The 17,997-nt window shown below is 44.0% G+C and overlaps 1 protein-coding gene across 3 annotated transcripts in view; it reads right to left on the reverse strand.

Moving 5' to 3' along the window:
• The window catches only part of Clgn (calmegin), a 36,721-nt gene extending 19,834 nt beyond the window's left edge, over positions 1 to 16,887 (reverse strand). The window contains exons 1-6 of one of the 3 annotated variants that reach the window (XM_085843776.1): positions 16,750 to 16,887; positions 11,208 to 11,357; positions 9,777 to 9,853; positions 9,167 to 9,225; positions 6,799 to 6,940; positions 34 to 115 (exon numbers count right to left, since the gene is read on the reverse strand). In XM_085843776.1, coding sequence (XP_085699902.1) covers positions 34 to 115; positions 6,799 to 6,940; positions 9,167 to 9,225; positions 9,777 to 9,853; positions 11,208 to 11,348 — 501 coding nt within the window. In that variant the 5' untranslated portion in view covers positions 11,349 to 11,357; positions 16,750 to 16,887. Of the gene's footprint in view, positions 1 to 33; positions 116 to 6,798; positions 6,941 to 9,166; positions 9,226 to 9,776; positions 9,854 to 11,191; positions 11,358 to 16,629 lie in introns of those variants that run through there. The other 2 variants (XM_085843775.1, XM_085843777.1) reach the window with 2 other exon arrangements.
• Between the last annotated feature and the right edge of the window lie 1,110 nt (positions 16,888 to 17,997).

Below are 17,997 nucleotides of genomic sequence, written 5' to 3' on the forward strand. Positions count from 1 at the left end.
AACAAGGTGTTCTTAGATATTAAAATGTCATACCAGAATCAAATCACCAGTGTCTGCTAGCAGTTTAATGTATGCACCTCCACAATCAATACCATCTTGAAAATTTACTTCATATCTAAATGGAGGGAAAAAGAACCACACTGCTGATAAGTAAACGTTGCTCATTGCTTGTTAAAGTATAATGAAATACTCTCCCCATCCGTAAGCACAATTACTTTACATGATCACCAAGCTCACTCACATGAAAAATATCGTGGGCAGAAATCTACAGGTCCGTCATGGTGTTAAAATAATTAGAAATAATTATAACCAACTGGAGAAAAACCAACCATCTCATTTACATAATTTCTCAGCAAAAGTATTAACATGGGGATAAAGAAATTTTTAACTAAAACTGCAACAGGAAATCTCAAAATATGATGTGGTAAGTTCTCCCTACAGCCTCCTTAGCAGGGTGTCAAACCCAGGGCCTCATACAAGCTGGGCAAACACTCTACTACTGAGCCAATCCCTGGCCTCCATGTTCTGTATAAACAAACGTAGCTACTTCAGGATTCTCAGGGCCTAATGATAACTCTGGAGATTCAGAATTCAACACTATTTTTTTGTTGTTGTTGTTTTTTTTGTTTTTTGAGACAGGGTTTCTCTGAATAGCCCTGGCTGTCCTGGAACTCACTTTGTAGACCAGGCTGGCCTTGAACTCAGAAATTCGCCTGCCTCTGCCTCCCGACTAATTTTTTTTTTTTAACTCAACTCCACCTCAACTGTGCCCAATACTTTTAGTTTATTCAATTTCTCTAGCAAAGAGGTTTCAGATTTTCACTCAATAATTAGGTTTTCACACTAAAATGACCACAAGAAAGGGAAACCTCCACTGTCTAGTGTGTCAGCTATAAGTCTCTCGTAGATTTAAAACATATGACAAGTCTCTAGCAACTTTGTTCTGTTTTAGGTTATCTTTTTTAAAAAAATTAACATTGCGAAGAGAACAAAGCAGAAGCTTAGGCATCTGATGAATAAATGAGTCCCATGGGAAAACCCAGGAAGTAGTTGCTAACTTGATGTTTTTTGTTAAGTAACAAGAATAACAAAAATATAAAGTAAAGAAAGCAGACACTATGCTGCTTATTTAATGAATGGCGTACTTCTAAACGTTTCCCAAGCAACTTCAGGGACGAGATGAAAAATAGTAGCATATACAGTCTGCCAGCTTGATCCCAATTGGTATACACACTTGTATGGGGGGAGGGGCGAGGGAAGGGGACAGGGAAGGGGGGTTAAGTATATAACTTTCAAGCTTGTGGGAGATCCCACCCGTGCTGTGCTGTATTTCCCAAGCTGTCCACACGAGGGGGCTCTAAGCACAATCTCTCATGCAGCAAAGACCCGCCTGCCCCACTGACATCCTGTGTGAGCTGCCTTCTATTTGCCCACCTACCAACGATGTGGGGCTTGGCCCTCACTTAAAGAACTTAAGGTTTGAGCGATACAGAAATAAAGGTTGAAAAAATGTCACACTCAGTTATGGAAATTATCAAAAACAAACAAACAAACAAACAAACAAACCTGTTTGTTTCCCCTAAAGCATTAAGTTTTACTTAAAACACAACTTGACAGTTTCTTTGTGGGGCTCATATCTTTGAGGAACAAAACATAAGAAATGATGCCTAGTGTGGTTTAAAGGTTGTCATTTCAGGAATTTAAATATGAAAGGAGATTGTAAGGACCCTCCAGGAAGTGCTTTGAAAAACTCAGTTTTTCTCTTTCAGACCCAACAACAGCGTGCCTATGCCCCCAAACAAACAGCAAAAAACCAAAATCAAAGCCCAAACCCACAATCGCTATGGAGTTTTGAGGGAGAGCATGAATACTAAGGATACAACAGAGATGCACAATGTAGACCTGGGACCGCCTCGTTAAGAAGGGTCAAGCACACAGCACCTAGCATCCCCTCTCTCCAGCCAAGACCAGCTTTGACTCCAAAGAGGCTTCACAAAGTGGATAATGGGCCAGTAGGAGACTCTGACAACGCCAACTGATGCTATGAGTGATGGCCTCCTTGCTCCAGAAGAAGCCCACACAAACATAGCTCAGCTTAGGAAGCTCACACCACCGAATTACCCTAAAGCCTGCCCAGCTCATACAGCGCCCGACACCACCCAGGTTCCTGATGAAAACCTCCATTCGAGAACCTGCCCAGCTGCGGTCCCGAGCCATCCTACCCATCTGCCCTCATCCTGGGAAGCACCAGGAAGCCTGCCCTGCACAGACTGCCTCGCCCAGGCTCCAAACAAGGAGCCAAGGCAAATCAATCCTCAGTTCCTGAAAACACCTGGAAACATCTGGGCATCCAGCTTGAGCGCCCACCTCCGTCTAACAGGGCCGTCACTGGTGAGCATCCTACCCCAGAGCCAGGAACGGGTCACCACAGCCTCTAAAGCCGCACTTCTCAACCTGTGGGTCGTCTCACCCCTTTGAGGTTCAAAAGACCTTCTCACAGGGGTCACATATCTGATATCCTACATATCAGATATTTACATTGCAATTCATATTCCAAGCAAAATTACAGTTATGGGGTAGCAGTGAAAATAATTTTATGGTTGGGGTCACCACACCATGAAGAAGTGTATTAAAGGAGTTTGAGGGAGAGTGTAGCGCAAACAGGGCTACAGCAGAGATGTAAATGGAGATTCTGCACACTAGGAAAGTTGGGGGTCCTTGCTCTGGAGACTCTGTATGACCTTCAGCTACCCAAACGCCACCCTGCCCCTACTGGTGGGAATGCTACACCATGACAGCCCGAACCCACTGGAGCAACCCCTCCCCCCCCAAAAAAAAAGAACACCGAAGTAAACCTGTGGAAATTGCCAACAAACGAGCTCCACCTGAAGAGCTTCGTTCCCAGCTGATAGAGCAGCCCCACCACCCCTGCAATCCCACCTCGCAGTCACCCGGTTTACAGCTGAAGATGCTACATGACACCACACCATTATGTCCACGTAGCCTGCCGAGCCAGCACCCTAGATCTCACTGTTTGCTGCACAAAACTGGTAGAGGCTACTGATCTTGATAGACAAGCATCAGTGTGGTCAGATGCAGTGTAGACGCTCAGTTGTGGAACTGCACTCAGGAAGCTTGCTGCAACTGTTAAGATTCACAGAGATGGGACAGGAAGCAGGGGGTTGTCGAAGAGTCCGGCTCTCCTCGTACTCCCTCCCAGGCAGCAAACAGACCCAGCAAAGGGTCCCTGGATTTAAACTATTCCAGACCAACAGGTGGTTACAGCACGTGTCCTCTAGAAGCTGCGGATACACATTCTACCCACCAGCACGCAGGCTTTCTCCACGAGAGACTGCATGCTAGTCTACTCTATAAAATAAGCCTCACAAATCAGAAATGATTGGCTAATATTCAGACTATATGGAACACTCAAGAGCAAAAAGAAAAAACTTTCAAAAATCCTATTAAAAATATGTGAAGGGGGCTGGCGAGATGGCTCAGCGGGTAAGAGCACTGACTGCTCTTCCACAGGTCCTGAGTTCAAATCCCAGGAACCACATGGTGGCTCACAACCATCCGTAATGAGATCTGACGCCTTCTTCTGGTGTGTCTAAAGACAAATCCAGTGCACTTATGTATAATAATAAATAAATCTTAAAAAAAATATATGTGCACTCCACAGGGACAGACGTAGGCTCTCTGCACATATTTAACAGTTGTGCAGCTGGGTCTTCATATGAATCCTCTAACAACAGGAGCAGGGGCTGCCTCTGACTCTGTTGCCTGCCTTTAGATTCCTTTCCCCTAACTGGGCTGCCTTGTCTAAGCCTCAGTAGGAGAAGATGCCCCTAGTCTCTCACTGCAACTTGCTATGCCAAGGCTGGCTGATGTCCATGGGAGGCCTCCCTCTCCTTTTCTGAGGAGAGTGGGAGGAGGCTGTCGGGGAGGGAAAATGAGCAGGAGGGATTGGGAGGAGAGAGGGAACTGAAGCACTGATCTGGATGTAAAGTAAATAAATAATTAATAAAAAATATATGCATGCTTCAGGAGGCAGAGGCAGGCTGATCTCTGAGAGTGAGTTCCAGGGCAGTTAAGGCTACACAGAGAGACTCTGTCTCAAAAAAAATTGCAATAGACCTACACAGACATTTCTCAAAAGAAGATGCACATGAATAAAGTATATTATAAAAACCACGTTCTACCATGAATCAGGAAAACACGAACAAAAACCTGACCTAGGTGGAACAGCTTTAATGAAAAACAGAAAACAAACCCCAAAAACCAAAACCACTCAAAAATAAACCAACAAAAAACTGCTTATGATAATGTTAAAAAGGCAATCCTTATATATTGATGGTGGGACTACTATGAGAAGCAGCCCAGAACTGTGCTATGAGCCACTGTGAGCTCTCCCAGGACTGGGAACGTAGCCACAGGGAGCAGGCACATCAGCCCATGATGCTGGCCCTTCCAACGCTCACTCAGCCCCTTCTCAATGACCTCATGCACAGTTTACAGTGGTGGCACTGACATGGGGTAAGGAAGAGGCGTCCATATGGATGGCCAAAGGAAAATTGCTCTGCCACTTAAAAATGTTCAGTAAACTTTTCTTCCCGGCAGCAGGGCTGGCACCAGGGAGCACCACGTGAAGTAAAATAATTCCAGCAAAACCACCCAAGGCGTTTACCACTTGCCCTCATTCCTCTTTGGAAGGAAAATAGTGATTGAATAGAAGTGAAAAGGAGTTATTGGTGGTTTGGAATCAAAAGGGAGAGGAAGGAAAGAGGGATGAGAAAGACCAGGACCAAAATCCACTCAGCAAGGAGAAGTTCTCCGGCCCCTGCAACAGTGGTGACTGCAATAACTTACTGTCCTAGAAAGGGCCAGAAGACAGGGTCTCAACACAAAGACGTGACAAATGTTTAAAGAGACAGAAATGTCTGGTTGCATCCCACACTGCCTGTAACACATATATTAAATGATCAAAAACCACACAGTTGTGCATATGTAAAATTAAGGTTTAAAACAAATGTACAGAAAATAAGCAGCACAAAACTGTTGTTATTTGAAGAAGCAATCAGAGATTAGAAAAATGTTCCAAATTTCAAAGCATTTCAGACTTCAGGTCAGGCATGCTCAAACATATGTTGACATTGATACAGAATGCTAAAAAACGTGTTGACATGGACACGGAAAGGAAAGGGCACCAAAAATGTTGGCAAAAGCCCCGTGCCACTAAAAGCCCTGTGTCACTAAAAGCATTAACACAACACTTTAGCCCATTTGACAGCTTTCAGTTCTTGAACCTCTTTACTTTTTCAAAATAATAATTTCACAGTTGTTTGAGAAATTTTTAGATGTATTTTCTTGTTTGCTTCTTATCTGACAAGATATCATTTGTGCGTGTGTGTGTGTGTGTGTGTGTGTGTGTGTGTGTGTGTGTGACTCACATTGAAAACATTACATTTATCTTAGCCCTGAGAACTTGAATTTTGTCTTGGCTTCCTTTACAGCAGTCCCTTTCAAATGAATGGTGCATTCACAGAGCGACATCTAGGAAGGCTACTTTCCAGTTCTCAAGGAAGGGCTGTGGGATGGCTCAGTAGTGAAAGTGCTCGACACCCTAGCATCAGGACCAGAGTTCAGACCCCCCAGAGCCCATGTAAAACATGGTGGCTGGGTGAACATGGTGGCCAGCCTGTAACTCCAGCCTCAGTGGGCAGAGGCGGGGGACTCACAGAGCAAGCTGGCTACAAAGGCCAGCTATGCTTCAGACAGAGAGACCGTGTCTGTGAATGAGGTAGATCAAGGATAATTCCCAGTATCAATCAACCTCAGACCTCCACATACACAGACACGCATATACATACACAAACATATAACTGCACACACAAACACACAATTGTACACACACACCATGGGAGGGGAGGAAAAAGAAAAAAATTATCAAGGAAAACAAAAATCAGACCAAATCTTAATAAATAATACCAATGTAGCTAATGTTAATTTAATTAGCTCATAGTCTTTACGTGGGATTGGATAGCTACCGAAATGGACTAAGCTGAAAAGAGGCAACTTAACCCAGGAAGGAGCACCGCTCATGGCACCAGCAGAGAGCCTCAGAGTCTGCAGGCCTGTGGGGACTACTGCTACTCTGGAGGACATAACTGATCTGGAACAGTTTCCAATACAAGGCAATCTGTGATTAACGCTGGCTCACTTCCTTTCCTCTGCCATAGGAAAGGGAGGGGTTTTCAGAGCCTCACTTTGGCAGGTGAGAGCAGGCTGGGAATCTCTACCTGACCTTGGAGCAGTGCACGTGCAGACCCCAGGGCTGCTGTCAGCGCAAGGGGAAGAGATTTCAGACAGCGTGGGGCTTTGAAAGAGCTCCATGCTTGAAGGACATTGGCCTGCAAACACATTTCCCTGATGAAATCTATCTGCTGCCTTGAGCTCTGTTCTGAATATCTTGAGGTTTCTATCTTAACAGCATGGAACAAGAAAAGCTAAGACACGAGTGTTGACTTAATGCGCCAGTCTTTACGGAGCCAGAATTGTGCCTGTGGGATACGTGATGTGAAAGTTTATCACTAACCCCTTTGCCCCACAAAGCTCAGGGTGTGCTTACGCATACATGCGTTTGTCTATGAACCTGGAAACGGAAAGGTGGGATTTGTGTGTGTGTGTGTATGTGTGTGTGTTGTGTGTGTGTGTGTGTATGTGCAGCACGAAACCTAACATACATTCAGATGTCAAATTACAGCAGACTAATACAAATGAGAAAGTCTTAAAACTTACTGAACTATCAAAGGTTTATCGGCAAAAATAAAGGGTTTTTCGAGGACAGCGGCTATTGCGTGGTGCTTGGCTTTAGACTTCAGAACCAGCCCTCTGTCGCCAGGCACCTGGTTTTCCTTCAGTTCTTCTATTTCCCATCTTCCTGAAGGAGAAAGCAAAGGGAATGAGCTGTCACAGAAGACAGACAACTTCACCTCTCAGCCGTCGTCCCCTCTGATCCTTTCCTGTGAATACTGATTGTGGAGAAAACGAAACTGTATAATGCACCAGAAAATAATTCCTGAAATTTGTTATTTTCCCCTCTCCTTCCTCCTTGTCCTTTCTCTTCTTTTTTTTCCCTCTCCTCTCTTCTCCTATCCTCTCTTTTCTTTTTCTTACCATTTATCAGAAATTGGCTTCTTTTCCTTAGTTAAAACTCAGAAGACGGACGGGGGCTGGTGAGATGCCTCAGAAGTCAAGAGCACTGACTGTTCTCCCAGAGGTCATGAGTTCAGTTCCCAGCAACCACATGGTGGCTCACAACCATCTGTAATGGGATCCGATGCCATCTTCTGGTGTGTCTGAAGACAGCACCAGTACTCACATATGTAAAATAAATAAGTATTTAAAAAACCTCAATAGACTAATAAATAACATGTTGTGTACACTTCTAAGATGGATGGACACAAGTTTTCTTGACCTACTTTCAATAAAACAATGGTGATAACAGTGTGTTTCCTCTCATGAGGTCTATGAGTGCTGCCTCTGCACTTCCTGTCTGTGTATCACCCTGCTGAGCGCACCCTCTTTATCAAGAGCAAAGTTTACCTTATCCAGATACTTAAAATAAAATAAATTTAAAAGTATGTATGAAACAAAGTACATTATTCAAAGCCCCAAAGCTGGGCTGGGCTATGGGCGGGGCTCTCAGTTTTTAGATCTGACTGTTTCTGCCGTCAGAACATGGGGCTACACAGGCTGTAAGCCAGGTGGGCTAACTATAGCCGCAGAGGTCTGTGCTGGACGTTGCCCTTTACTTGTTTTAGAATAGAAAAAAAAAAAAAAAAAGAAGAAAAAAACCAAACTTAGTTTAATTTACATAAAATGCTACAGTTTCAAAAACGATATATGTCTGTCTGTTCTAACCAAACTCAATTTAATAAAAGATGGTTATTTTGCTATAATGTTTCAACTCACAATTATTTTTATGGGCATGTTTAAATCACTAATGCTTCTAGATTGCTTCCCCCCCCTAAAAAACCAGTGCATCTACCACAAGTCCCATGATCAAAGCAGCCTGAGTTTTTCTTGTTTTGTATAGTTATTGGGATTTTTAAAGTATTCTTAAGAAAGATTTTTCAGGAGGAAGCAACACATTATTGCCTATGTCTGTAATCACACCGTTACTCATAGCTGAGGCAGGAGGATTGCATGTTTGAAGGCAGCCTGGGCTACATAGCAAGGCCCATATTAAAAATAATGAACCTTTGACTTGGTTTCTCTTAAAGACACAGATGCTTAAAGTCAGGCATTCTGGTTGACGGTAAGTAAGTAAGACTGTATTTATTTAGATTTATTTTGGGCAGCATGTCTCATGTCCTTGTTTCTCTGAGGGGAAGAATTCTCTAAGATTGGTCTGACAATGGGTTCATTTCAACTGTACACACATGTGGAGGCATTTAGAGTTTGCGGGGATGGAGAACATTTTGTACAGAGGCAGGCAGGCATGGTCTTTGTCTTATACGATTATGGAAGTTATGAGCAAGAAATTGGCCATTGTAGCCTAGCACATGCTGTGATGTAACCTCCTTGCAGTGTCAGAGCTCTCAGCCATGTGTTTCAGGGTGTGAGGACCTCCTAGACAGAGGAACTCCCCTCCTGCTCAGCTGGAGTAGAGGGAGAACTTCCTTTTGGACATGATGGTTGGGGAGGCTGCTTGTGGACCAGAAGGGAGACTCTCTTTTGTCATTCTCCGAGGTGGTCCTTCTAGGGAAGGAAATATGACCCTGAAAGGCATTTCTATAGCCCAGCCTGAAGATGGCAGCATCAGGGATCCTGTGGACAATGGGCAAGGCCTGAAGCTGTAGGCTGCCTGGTGACCACAATCTTACAGTGCTCATTAATACACCTCTACACTCGACCTAGGAGTGCCCAGGCTTGAGGTAAAAGGTCCAGCACAGCTCAGTGCAAGTGAGCTTACTGGGGCCAAAGTCCAACCATGGTCTAAGAGTCAGACAACTGGTTAGAGCAGGCCATCCCTGAAGCACTGTAGAGGGGCAAGTGAAAGGCAGAGTGGAGCTTCCGGTCAACATAACGTAACAAAAATATAATCTCAAAGGCTGTAAACATTGGTTGTGCTATCTAATATCTGAATAAGTAAGTATTTTACCATCATATATAGCAATTTCTGAATCCACATCATCCTTCTTTGCTTTTGATAAGACCCACCTATAAACAAAAGTGAACAAAGATATTTGCCATTAAATTAAGATTTGCAATTTATAGATAAAAATGCATGTAAAGATACAAGAGGTTGTTACCCAACACAATCAGTTTTTTTCCTTCAAAATGAGCTAGTACTAAGGAGCTGATCAGTTAATGCAGCCTTTGAGCAATCCCATCCCAGAGGGCAGGAGTTCAGTCTGCTCAGCTTTGCTGGTATCTGCGGGAGTCTGGGGTCTCAGTGGGAAATGGAATGGAGCACACGTCTGGCTCCCAGCAGGAGTCTGGGGCACAGTAACCAGTAGGTATTATCCCTCTCCCTCACAGAGGTGCATACCATCTCTGTGGCTGCAACAGAAACTCAAAGCTGTCTAGTCAATCGCCCCTGTTAATCTCTACCTTAGAGAATAAGCAAATGTTGTGTGCATTCCAAATTTGTGTCTCTTTGTATAAATACATAGCTTTAAATTATCCCAAAAGGCCACGGGAGCACTAATTCTCATAGACCAATAGCTTCAGAAAACTTATCAAACCAAAGAAAATGTGGGAACACTCACCCAGCCAGATTTCCACTATCAAATGTTTCTGTAAAATATACTTCTCCTATAGGTTGAGGTGTCTTATACTTAAAAGTCTAGAAAAGAGAATTTTTAAAAGCTAAAGTTATTTATTTTTGCCAACATCTGACGTCATTCTGCCAGTTCAGAACCCAGTACACAGTGCACAAGGGCGACAGAGATAGGGAGAGGCATGGACGCTGGGTGCAAAGTTCATGTCTTCGTCAGAGCACAGTGAAGCCTGCTGTGTTGTACAACTGATGTGCAGGAATGAATGCGGGAAGTCTGTCCCACTTGCCACCTCACCAAACATATGAACAGTCTCGTCAATGTTTTAAAGTAGGAACTTCCAAGGATCCCTGTAGCAGGGTATCTGCCCCAGCTGTTGGTACTTTAAGCATTGTGTTGCAAATCCCAGAACTGGTTTCAAAAGAACACCTTTGCAGAGATTGAAATTTAACAGGGGAAGCACAATATTCACTGCAAACAGACAATAACATTTATATTTGCATATTAAAAATCCAGTAACTATGAGGTGAAGCAAAGGGATCTATGAGAACTTCCTATGAATTCTCTGGGCCCTTTAAACAGAGGCCGGCACAACAGGATAGATGATTTCTAGTCTTCACAGTATTAGATGTGAATATGAAGGCACCAGAGACAAGGTTCTAGAGAGCCACGTGACCTGTGGGTCTTGACTCCTTGGGGCGGGGCCTGGGGTGGAATGACCCTTTCACAGAGGTCACCTAAGACCATGGGAAAATACAGATACTTCTGTTTCAATTCATAACAGTAGCAACATTACAGTAATGAGGTAGCAACAACGATAATTGTATGGTTGGGGTCACCACAACACGAGGAACTGCATTAAAGGGCTGCAGCACTAGGAAAGCAGAGGACTGCTCTAGGGAATGGTCAAGGTAGATGCAGCAAAGTCTCTGTCAAGTTCCTCAGCCTCCCATAAGTCATCTCCTCAGAACGTAAACCTTCACAGCACAGAGGCAGAGCCTGGCTCAGCTCAGCTCAAGCCCATGTAGCCACCCTTCCCTGTTCAAATCTGCCCACAGACAAATAAGCACCGAGCACCATGAATTATGGCACCTTCTATTTTGTCTGGAGAGGGATGGTATTATAAGAACCAAAACTTAAGGCCTTTGTCTTTGCTAAAGGCCTTGCCCTCTTTAACCAGAGAACTCCTGTCATGGCAGCAAATGCCTCCCCTGTGTTTACTGAGCACAACTGGATTAGGTGTCAATCACACAGTTTTGCTGTGTGTGGGCACTTTAAGGAACACAGCTGGAAAAAAGTGAGGTTTTCCTAGCCACTGAAAAGACAGAGGGTGTCAGGAGGGAAGGACAAGTATCATGAGCGATCTGTCACACCTATGACCATGGAAAGAATAGCTTAGAACTCACTTCTCAACCGTCTTACCCCCGAGGAAGGTTCATCTTTAATATTACTCTCATCTGAATTTTCACTGAAGTCTTCCACCTCAACACCATCATCCATAAAGTCCGCATTGACCGTGATGAACAGTAGACCCAAGCATAGTCCAACACCCTGGAAACGCATATCGACTCTCTGTGAAATTAAGAGCAGCCAGTGAAAAACCAGATGGGGATGCTCTGTGGTAAGACCCAAAGGAAGAAATGACTTCTTTATTCTAGGATGCTTCACTTACTAACAACATTATTTAAAGAAAGCCTTGAACAAGTAAAACATCGACTTCTAACTTTCATTTCTAAGTCTTCTCCCAAAATCAAAGAGCTAATGTTTAAAGATATAAAGATGTCAGAAAGTGTCTATGAGATGCAAATATTGTAAAGATATCACGATCCCTAAATTTACACTTATATCACATAATGTAGCTTAAGTATATATAAAATTGGACATTTGATAACAGTACAGCCAGAAGTGATTTACACCTAAATACCAAAAACTGAGGGATTTTTAATCATACATTTAATGAAATAATGCTTTGCCAAGTCAAGTCCCATGCTGGGGCAGGCTGTCTGCTGAGGACCAAGTTCTATCCAGCTCATCGTTCCTAAACTTCCACAGTCATCACCTGGTTATCTGACCAGATGTCTCTTCAAACAACCAGAACTGCAGTGTTTGAGAGCAGCCAAGGCCGAATGCAGCATGCTGTCCTCTTAGCTGAAGCGCTTGGCTTGTGTAATTATGTTCTCATGGACTCTCATCAATATATACTAATTCAAAATTTCTCCCTGGGTGCCAACAAACTTCCAAAAGAGTACTGCTGGGCACTGGGATAGTTCCATGTCATTGATTCCGAAGGAGTCATACAATAACACATCCTTCTCCCCTTCCTCCCCCTCCTCCTCCCCCTCCTCCTCCTCATGCATGCTGTTCTATAATGATAACGTCAACATGGGGAAAATTTTAAGGTAGATTCTTAGAACTCTAAGACGTTTTAGAAAATAGATAGTTATAGACGTATATGGGTCTACTTAAGAAGGGTGGGCCTGGCAGAGATGGCGTTACAAGCACCAAAATTGCTGTTACAAACAATGATGACTGAAAACCACACAGGCTGGAGGAACTGAAACCCTCACACACTGCTGAAGTATGGCAATGTACCATACCAAGAGCAGTAGGAAATAATGTGGCAGGTTTCAACATGTCCAGTGATAGCACTCAAGAACAGTCAAAATAAACAAAGCCTAAATCCTCACAAATGCATAGACACAGGTCATAAGATACATTTCGTGTATCGATGCAAATGTGAGTCAACTCAAATATCCATCAACTCATGAGCATACGGACGTAAGCCGAAGCCCTCAAACCCTGGGAAAACATCCAGCAACAGAAGGACAGGAATGCAGGAACACAAAACTACTATGCCTAGGGAAAAGCCAGTTATGAAATAAATCATAAATGTTGTACCATTCCACTTTAAAGAAGCCAGAAAACCTATAGAGCTGGAGAACAGATGAGAGACCAGCTAGTCAGGGCTCAGGGAGAGAGCTAGAGGCTGATCCTTTGAGGGCGATGAAATGTCCAATATTGGAATCTGGTAGTGGTAACCCAAGTCTATAAATATAATTACACACATTAAGCACTTGAACTTGATAATATACACATTACATATCATTAGAGCAGCTTATGATACAGATCACAAAAAGCATTATTCTCATTAACTACTTCAATGGCTACAACTTTTTCCTGAGATCAAAACTTTGATGACTGTTCGAGCCAGATAACCCTGATTTCTTCTAAAGGTGGTGGCTGCCATCCTAATGTTTCCTTTGAAAACACACATTTTGAAAACCACTAAACAGAAATCTACCTTAATAGCTTTCTATACTCAGGTACTGCCATTTTTATGGCCAGAGACAACACACACACACACACCCCATAAATAAATGTAGAAAAAAAAAAAGAACATCAATATCACTTTGAAACCATGTTTTCTCTTTCAAAATAAAATTTCAGTTTAAGTTCCTGGAGAGTTCACATTGTCAACTTGACAGAATCTAGAATCACCTAGAGAGAAACTTCTGGGCAGGCCTGTTCATGGGGTGTCTAGATTGTGTTAATTGAGGTATAAAGACTCATCTTAATGAGGATGACAGCATTCTGTGGGCTGAGGCCCTGAACTGCAAAGGAGAGTGAGCTGAGGACCAGCTCTCTACTCCCTGACTGCAAACACTGTGTGAGCAGCTTCCAGGCCTTCCCAGTCACAATCGACTGTGTGCCCTCAGACTGTAAGCCAGAATAAACCCTTCCCTCCTTAAATTCCTATATCCAGTATTTCTGTCTCAGTAACAAGAGAATGAACAAAGGAACAACTTTCCTGTCCACCTCACCATATGCCGATTCTGCTTTCAGTTTCTGAGGACCTTCACGTACCTTCCACACTGGTTGTACCCAGGGGTCCAGGGGCTGTCTGCCTCCCCAGCATGGGGATTACAGATGCATGCCAACACACTAGCTTCTCTCTCTCTCTTTTTGCTTTTGTTTTTTGTTTTTTAGGTTTTTTTTGAGACAGGGTTTCTCTGTGTAGCCCTGACTGTCTGACCTCGAACTCAGAAATCCGCCTGCCTCTGCCTCTGCCTCTCAAGTGCTGGGATTAAAGGTGTGTGCCACCAAGCCCAGCTCTTCTTATAAACTTGAGTTTTAAGCCCAGGCTAAAGTCTGAGGTGCCTATTTAACATATCAAAGCAGACCTGGTTTTCCCAGCATCCCTCAGTCCCTACCCCACCCTCTACCCTGAACTTTCCAGCCCAGGGGCTGAACTGCCCTTCCCCCAGAGACTCTTCCCAATTAAATCTAGACTAAATGGGTACCCGGGTACCTACCCATTTTGTCCTGTTGGCCTCCTAGCTGCTGGACCTGACTCCCCTCTCCCCTTCCCCCTCCCTGCTCTCCTCACATGGCTCAGTGTCCTGAGGACTCTGAACTCTCTCAGACGTCTCTGCCTCTGGCTAATCTCCCTCTTGTCTATGGGAATCTAGCTCCTGCAGCACACCTAGGAACAGTCATGTCCTCTCCTTTTGTCCTTATTTATTTATTTTCTTCATTCACTGTATATACTTTTTGTTTCTCTCTATGAAAGCTATCTGAGGAGTCCTGAACCTTACTCATAGTTCAGAGGTCACTCTTTAGCTTTGGGGACTTATTCGCCCTCAAAGACGACCACCTTCCTTAATTTGAACTTGCTCTTTCCCCAGAATTGAGATATGCTTGATATTGTGGCCATCGAGATGGCTCAGACAGAGCTTGCTGCTAAGCCTGAGGACCCAAGTTTAATCCCCAGGACCCACATAGTGGGGGGAAAGAACTGATTCTTAAAGCTGTCCTCTGACCTCCACATGTGTGTCCCAGTACTCGACCACCCCACAAATACATACATACATACATATAATTTTTATTTTGAGACAGGATTTCTCTGTGTACCCCTGGCTGTGCTGGAACTCACTATGTAGACCAGGCTGGCCCAGAAATCAAAGCTCCGCCTGCCTTTGCCTCCCAAGTGTTAGGATTACTTTAGTGAATCACATCTGGTTTAATAAATGTAATTTTAAAAATTGTAAACATGCTGTTCTGTGTCTTTAATTCCCTTTTCAATTGACACCACCTGTAGTCAACCAAATGGTTCCAAATGTATGGACTTGGGCTGGGAACGAGAACACAGCCAGAACGCTTGCCTATATCCCCAAGGCCCTGGGCTCCCCCAAATGAAGCAAAATAGACAGAATACAGTCTCACTGGTCCCCTGGGGGTGTCTGATAACTAAATTGAATAGGAGGGCATTTGTGGAATGAACACATTTTGATTCCTCAGCCTTCCTTAGGGACCTAGCCTTCCTGACAGATACTAGTAAGTTGGTGTCATGTCCACTCCTGCTAACCTTTATAACCAACCCCTGCCATCTTGTAAGTCTGGTGTTTGCTAAACAAACAAACAAACAAACAAACAAAACCCCAAAAAACCAATTCTTAAAATAAACTCTACTTTAAAAAATGTTTAGTAATTCTGATCATATACTGCCCCTTCCATGACTCATTCTTTCATTCTGAGTATTTGCCATATATCTACCCATCTATACACACATACATACACATATACTTTAATTACATGTATGTGTTTCTCTTGTGTGGTTATGTACACGTATGTGTGGGTGCCAGAGGAGGCCAGAAAAGGGCATTCGAAAGCTCCCTGCCCTTGATACCTTGTCACTAAGTGACTAACACTATTGTTCAAAGGACAACTGAACTGGTCCCCTTCTCTGGGCCTCTTGTCACCCATGAGTTGAGAGAAAGTCCTATCAAAGCTGACGGTTCCTGTTTTCTAATTACATAATAAAGAAGGAAAGTTTAGTTGACACCAAACAAGCCCAGAGCCCTGACCCCACACCCCAGCTGCATATCCATCAGTACACACCACCATTTACAGACAACAAACCAACAAGACCAATCAAAACAAGACAAAAAAAGACTATCTTGAGTTTAAGGGACAGGATCAATGTGTCTGGATGACCAAACCAACAGACTGTACACTAGAAAACGGTCAAAATTACAATTACCAAAAAAAAAAAAAAAAAGAGGGCTACCTAGAGAGATGTCAAATTTTCAGGGCAAGAAAAACAACCATGATTTACTATTCTGTTTCAACATAAGTTAATCTTCTTCAGAGATATTGAACCATTGACCACTTAATTTTTAAATGTTTGTTTTGCCTAATTTGTTTATTCTGTTTATACCTTCTGTCTCCAGCTCCCAACTTCCTAGCCTTTTGCTCTTTAACCCCAAACAAACCCCTGCAATAGCTTCTTCCTCCTGGGTGAGGCAGATGCCACTTAAACTCAGCTAAAGTATCTGATTGATAGTAAACAGGCTTTAGATAATGAGTCTCTAGTCATTAAGGTTTTCTGGATTCAACACACGCTGGTTACTCTCCAGTGGCTCCTGTTAGGCTCCACCCAAGTGTCTAGGGAGTGGCCAGGATTCTCTGGCCACCTTCTCCAGGTTTGAGCGTGGGGGTGGGGGAGGTAGGGTTCTTTTGGCTTCACAGAGAAGTGGGCTGCAAATGAGCCCAGGTTGGTTTTGTTGCGTTTTCTAGAAAGATGCGAAGAACTCTTTAGGGATTGTGGTAGAGCTTCGTGGAACCGGGCCACACAGTGGCAACAGCAGCTGTGGCAACCGCTGGGATAACGGACTTGAGAGAGGCGCCAGGCTGGGCAGGGCAACCTGGCCTTCCCCAGTGTCAGGGAGGACCCAAGGGACTCACGGACCTTCCATCCAGGGCTGATCTCTGTCCCCAAGGTTGGCAGAGCCCACCCAAGAGTCTAACTCGCACATTCATCCCTGAACTCATTCTCCAGCCTCACCTGGCTGCACCAAGCTGAGCTTTCCAGTCTCAGAAGAGGATGCTGCCGGGCACCTGGATCCGATTTCTCACCCGGTCCCCAGAAAACAAGCCGTAGGAAGGCGACCCGCGGTCTACACACCTGTCCTGCGGGCTTGTGTCCAGTAGCGGCAGCTCAGGTGTCCGATTGGCCGCTACTCGGTGCCCGGCGTCTCCCCAGAGCGATCCTGCCGGCAGCCGCCCAGCAGCGACTACTAACTGCGCGTGCGCGAGCGGCCGCGCTGGAGGATGCAGGATGCAGTGGCAGCCCCAGTGCGCGAGCGGCCGGCTCAACCGCCGCTCGGGACCCAGCGGCCGCGCGCCTAGGGGGATGCGGTCCTTCCAACGTCAGGCCCTCTCTGGAGCTCAGGCTGCTGGCTCCGCAGACTGCTCAGTTCTTCGTGTCGCGCCTTAATTGGCTCCCGGATGGATGATGAATAGATGGGTGGATGATTTTGTTTTGTTTTGTTTTTTTGTTTTTCTTTCTCTTGTTTTGTTCTGATGACCTTTAACTTCTTGATCCTCCTTCCCTTCTTCCTGACTTTTGGATTTTCACCGCCACACTGTTATGCAGTAGTGTTTGAAGCCCTTTTGGTGGGGTTATGCAAGCTCTGTATCAGTTGATCCACATCTTTTGTTCCTTCAATTTTATCTCAACGTTTTTAAGAGTGCCAGGATAGGCGTGCCAAATTCATACGCTGAAATTTCCCTCTATATTTTTGTATTCTAGTAGATGATTGTTCATGGTTATCAACTGGGAAGCTTCCTATTTCACATATGCTCCTGGCTTGCTATTACATTATAAATGAAACTGTACATTTTCATTTTGTCAGTATTAATGTTAATAATTTGCCACAGACACATAATTGGTTATTAATCTTGAACACTCCTTGAAGGCGTTGCCTGCTTTCTTTTTCTCTGTATGTTTACAATTCTGTATATTGTTTGTATCAAGTATTAATTTGTGTGACCAAATTTTGAGTCTGCGTAAATGTTCTGTTTTCTGTTCATAAATGTTTGAAGTCTGCCCCTTGATTTAGGATCTGTCAGTCATTTTTTTTCTTGACTCAACTTTACTGTGGTTTCAATACAGTAATTTTAACTGTCTTCATTCCTTATTAGGCACAAGCAACATTTTTAAAAACTTACACACCTCCATCCAAGAGTCCATCCTATTTAGGCATAGAATCTGTGTTTTATCCAGTCACCGTGTGCAGTTACTGTGGTACCCAAATTGTCTTAGGTTTAACTGAAGGAGGTGTGAAGGGTTCTTTGGAAAGTCAGTTGGATGGTGTTTTGCTGGGACAAACACTTGAAGGAGCATTTTGTTAAAGTGGACATAGGTGTGAAA

The sequence above is a fragment of the Mus caroli genome, unplaced genomic scaffold, assembly GCF_978045245.1.
Source record: "Mus caroli unplaced genomic scaffold, Mus_caroli_1 scaffold_10, whole genome shotgun sequence".
Lineage (NCBI taxonomy): Eukaryota > Metazoa > Chordata > Mammalia > Rodentia > Muridae > Mus > Mus caroli.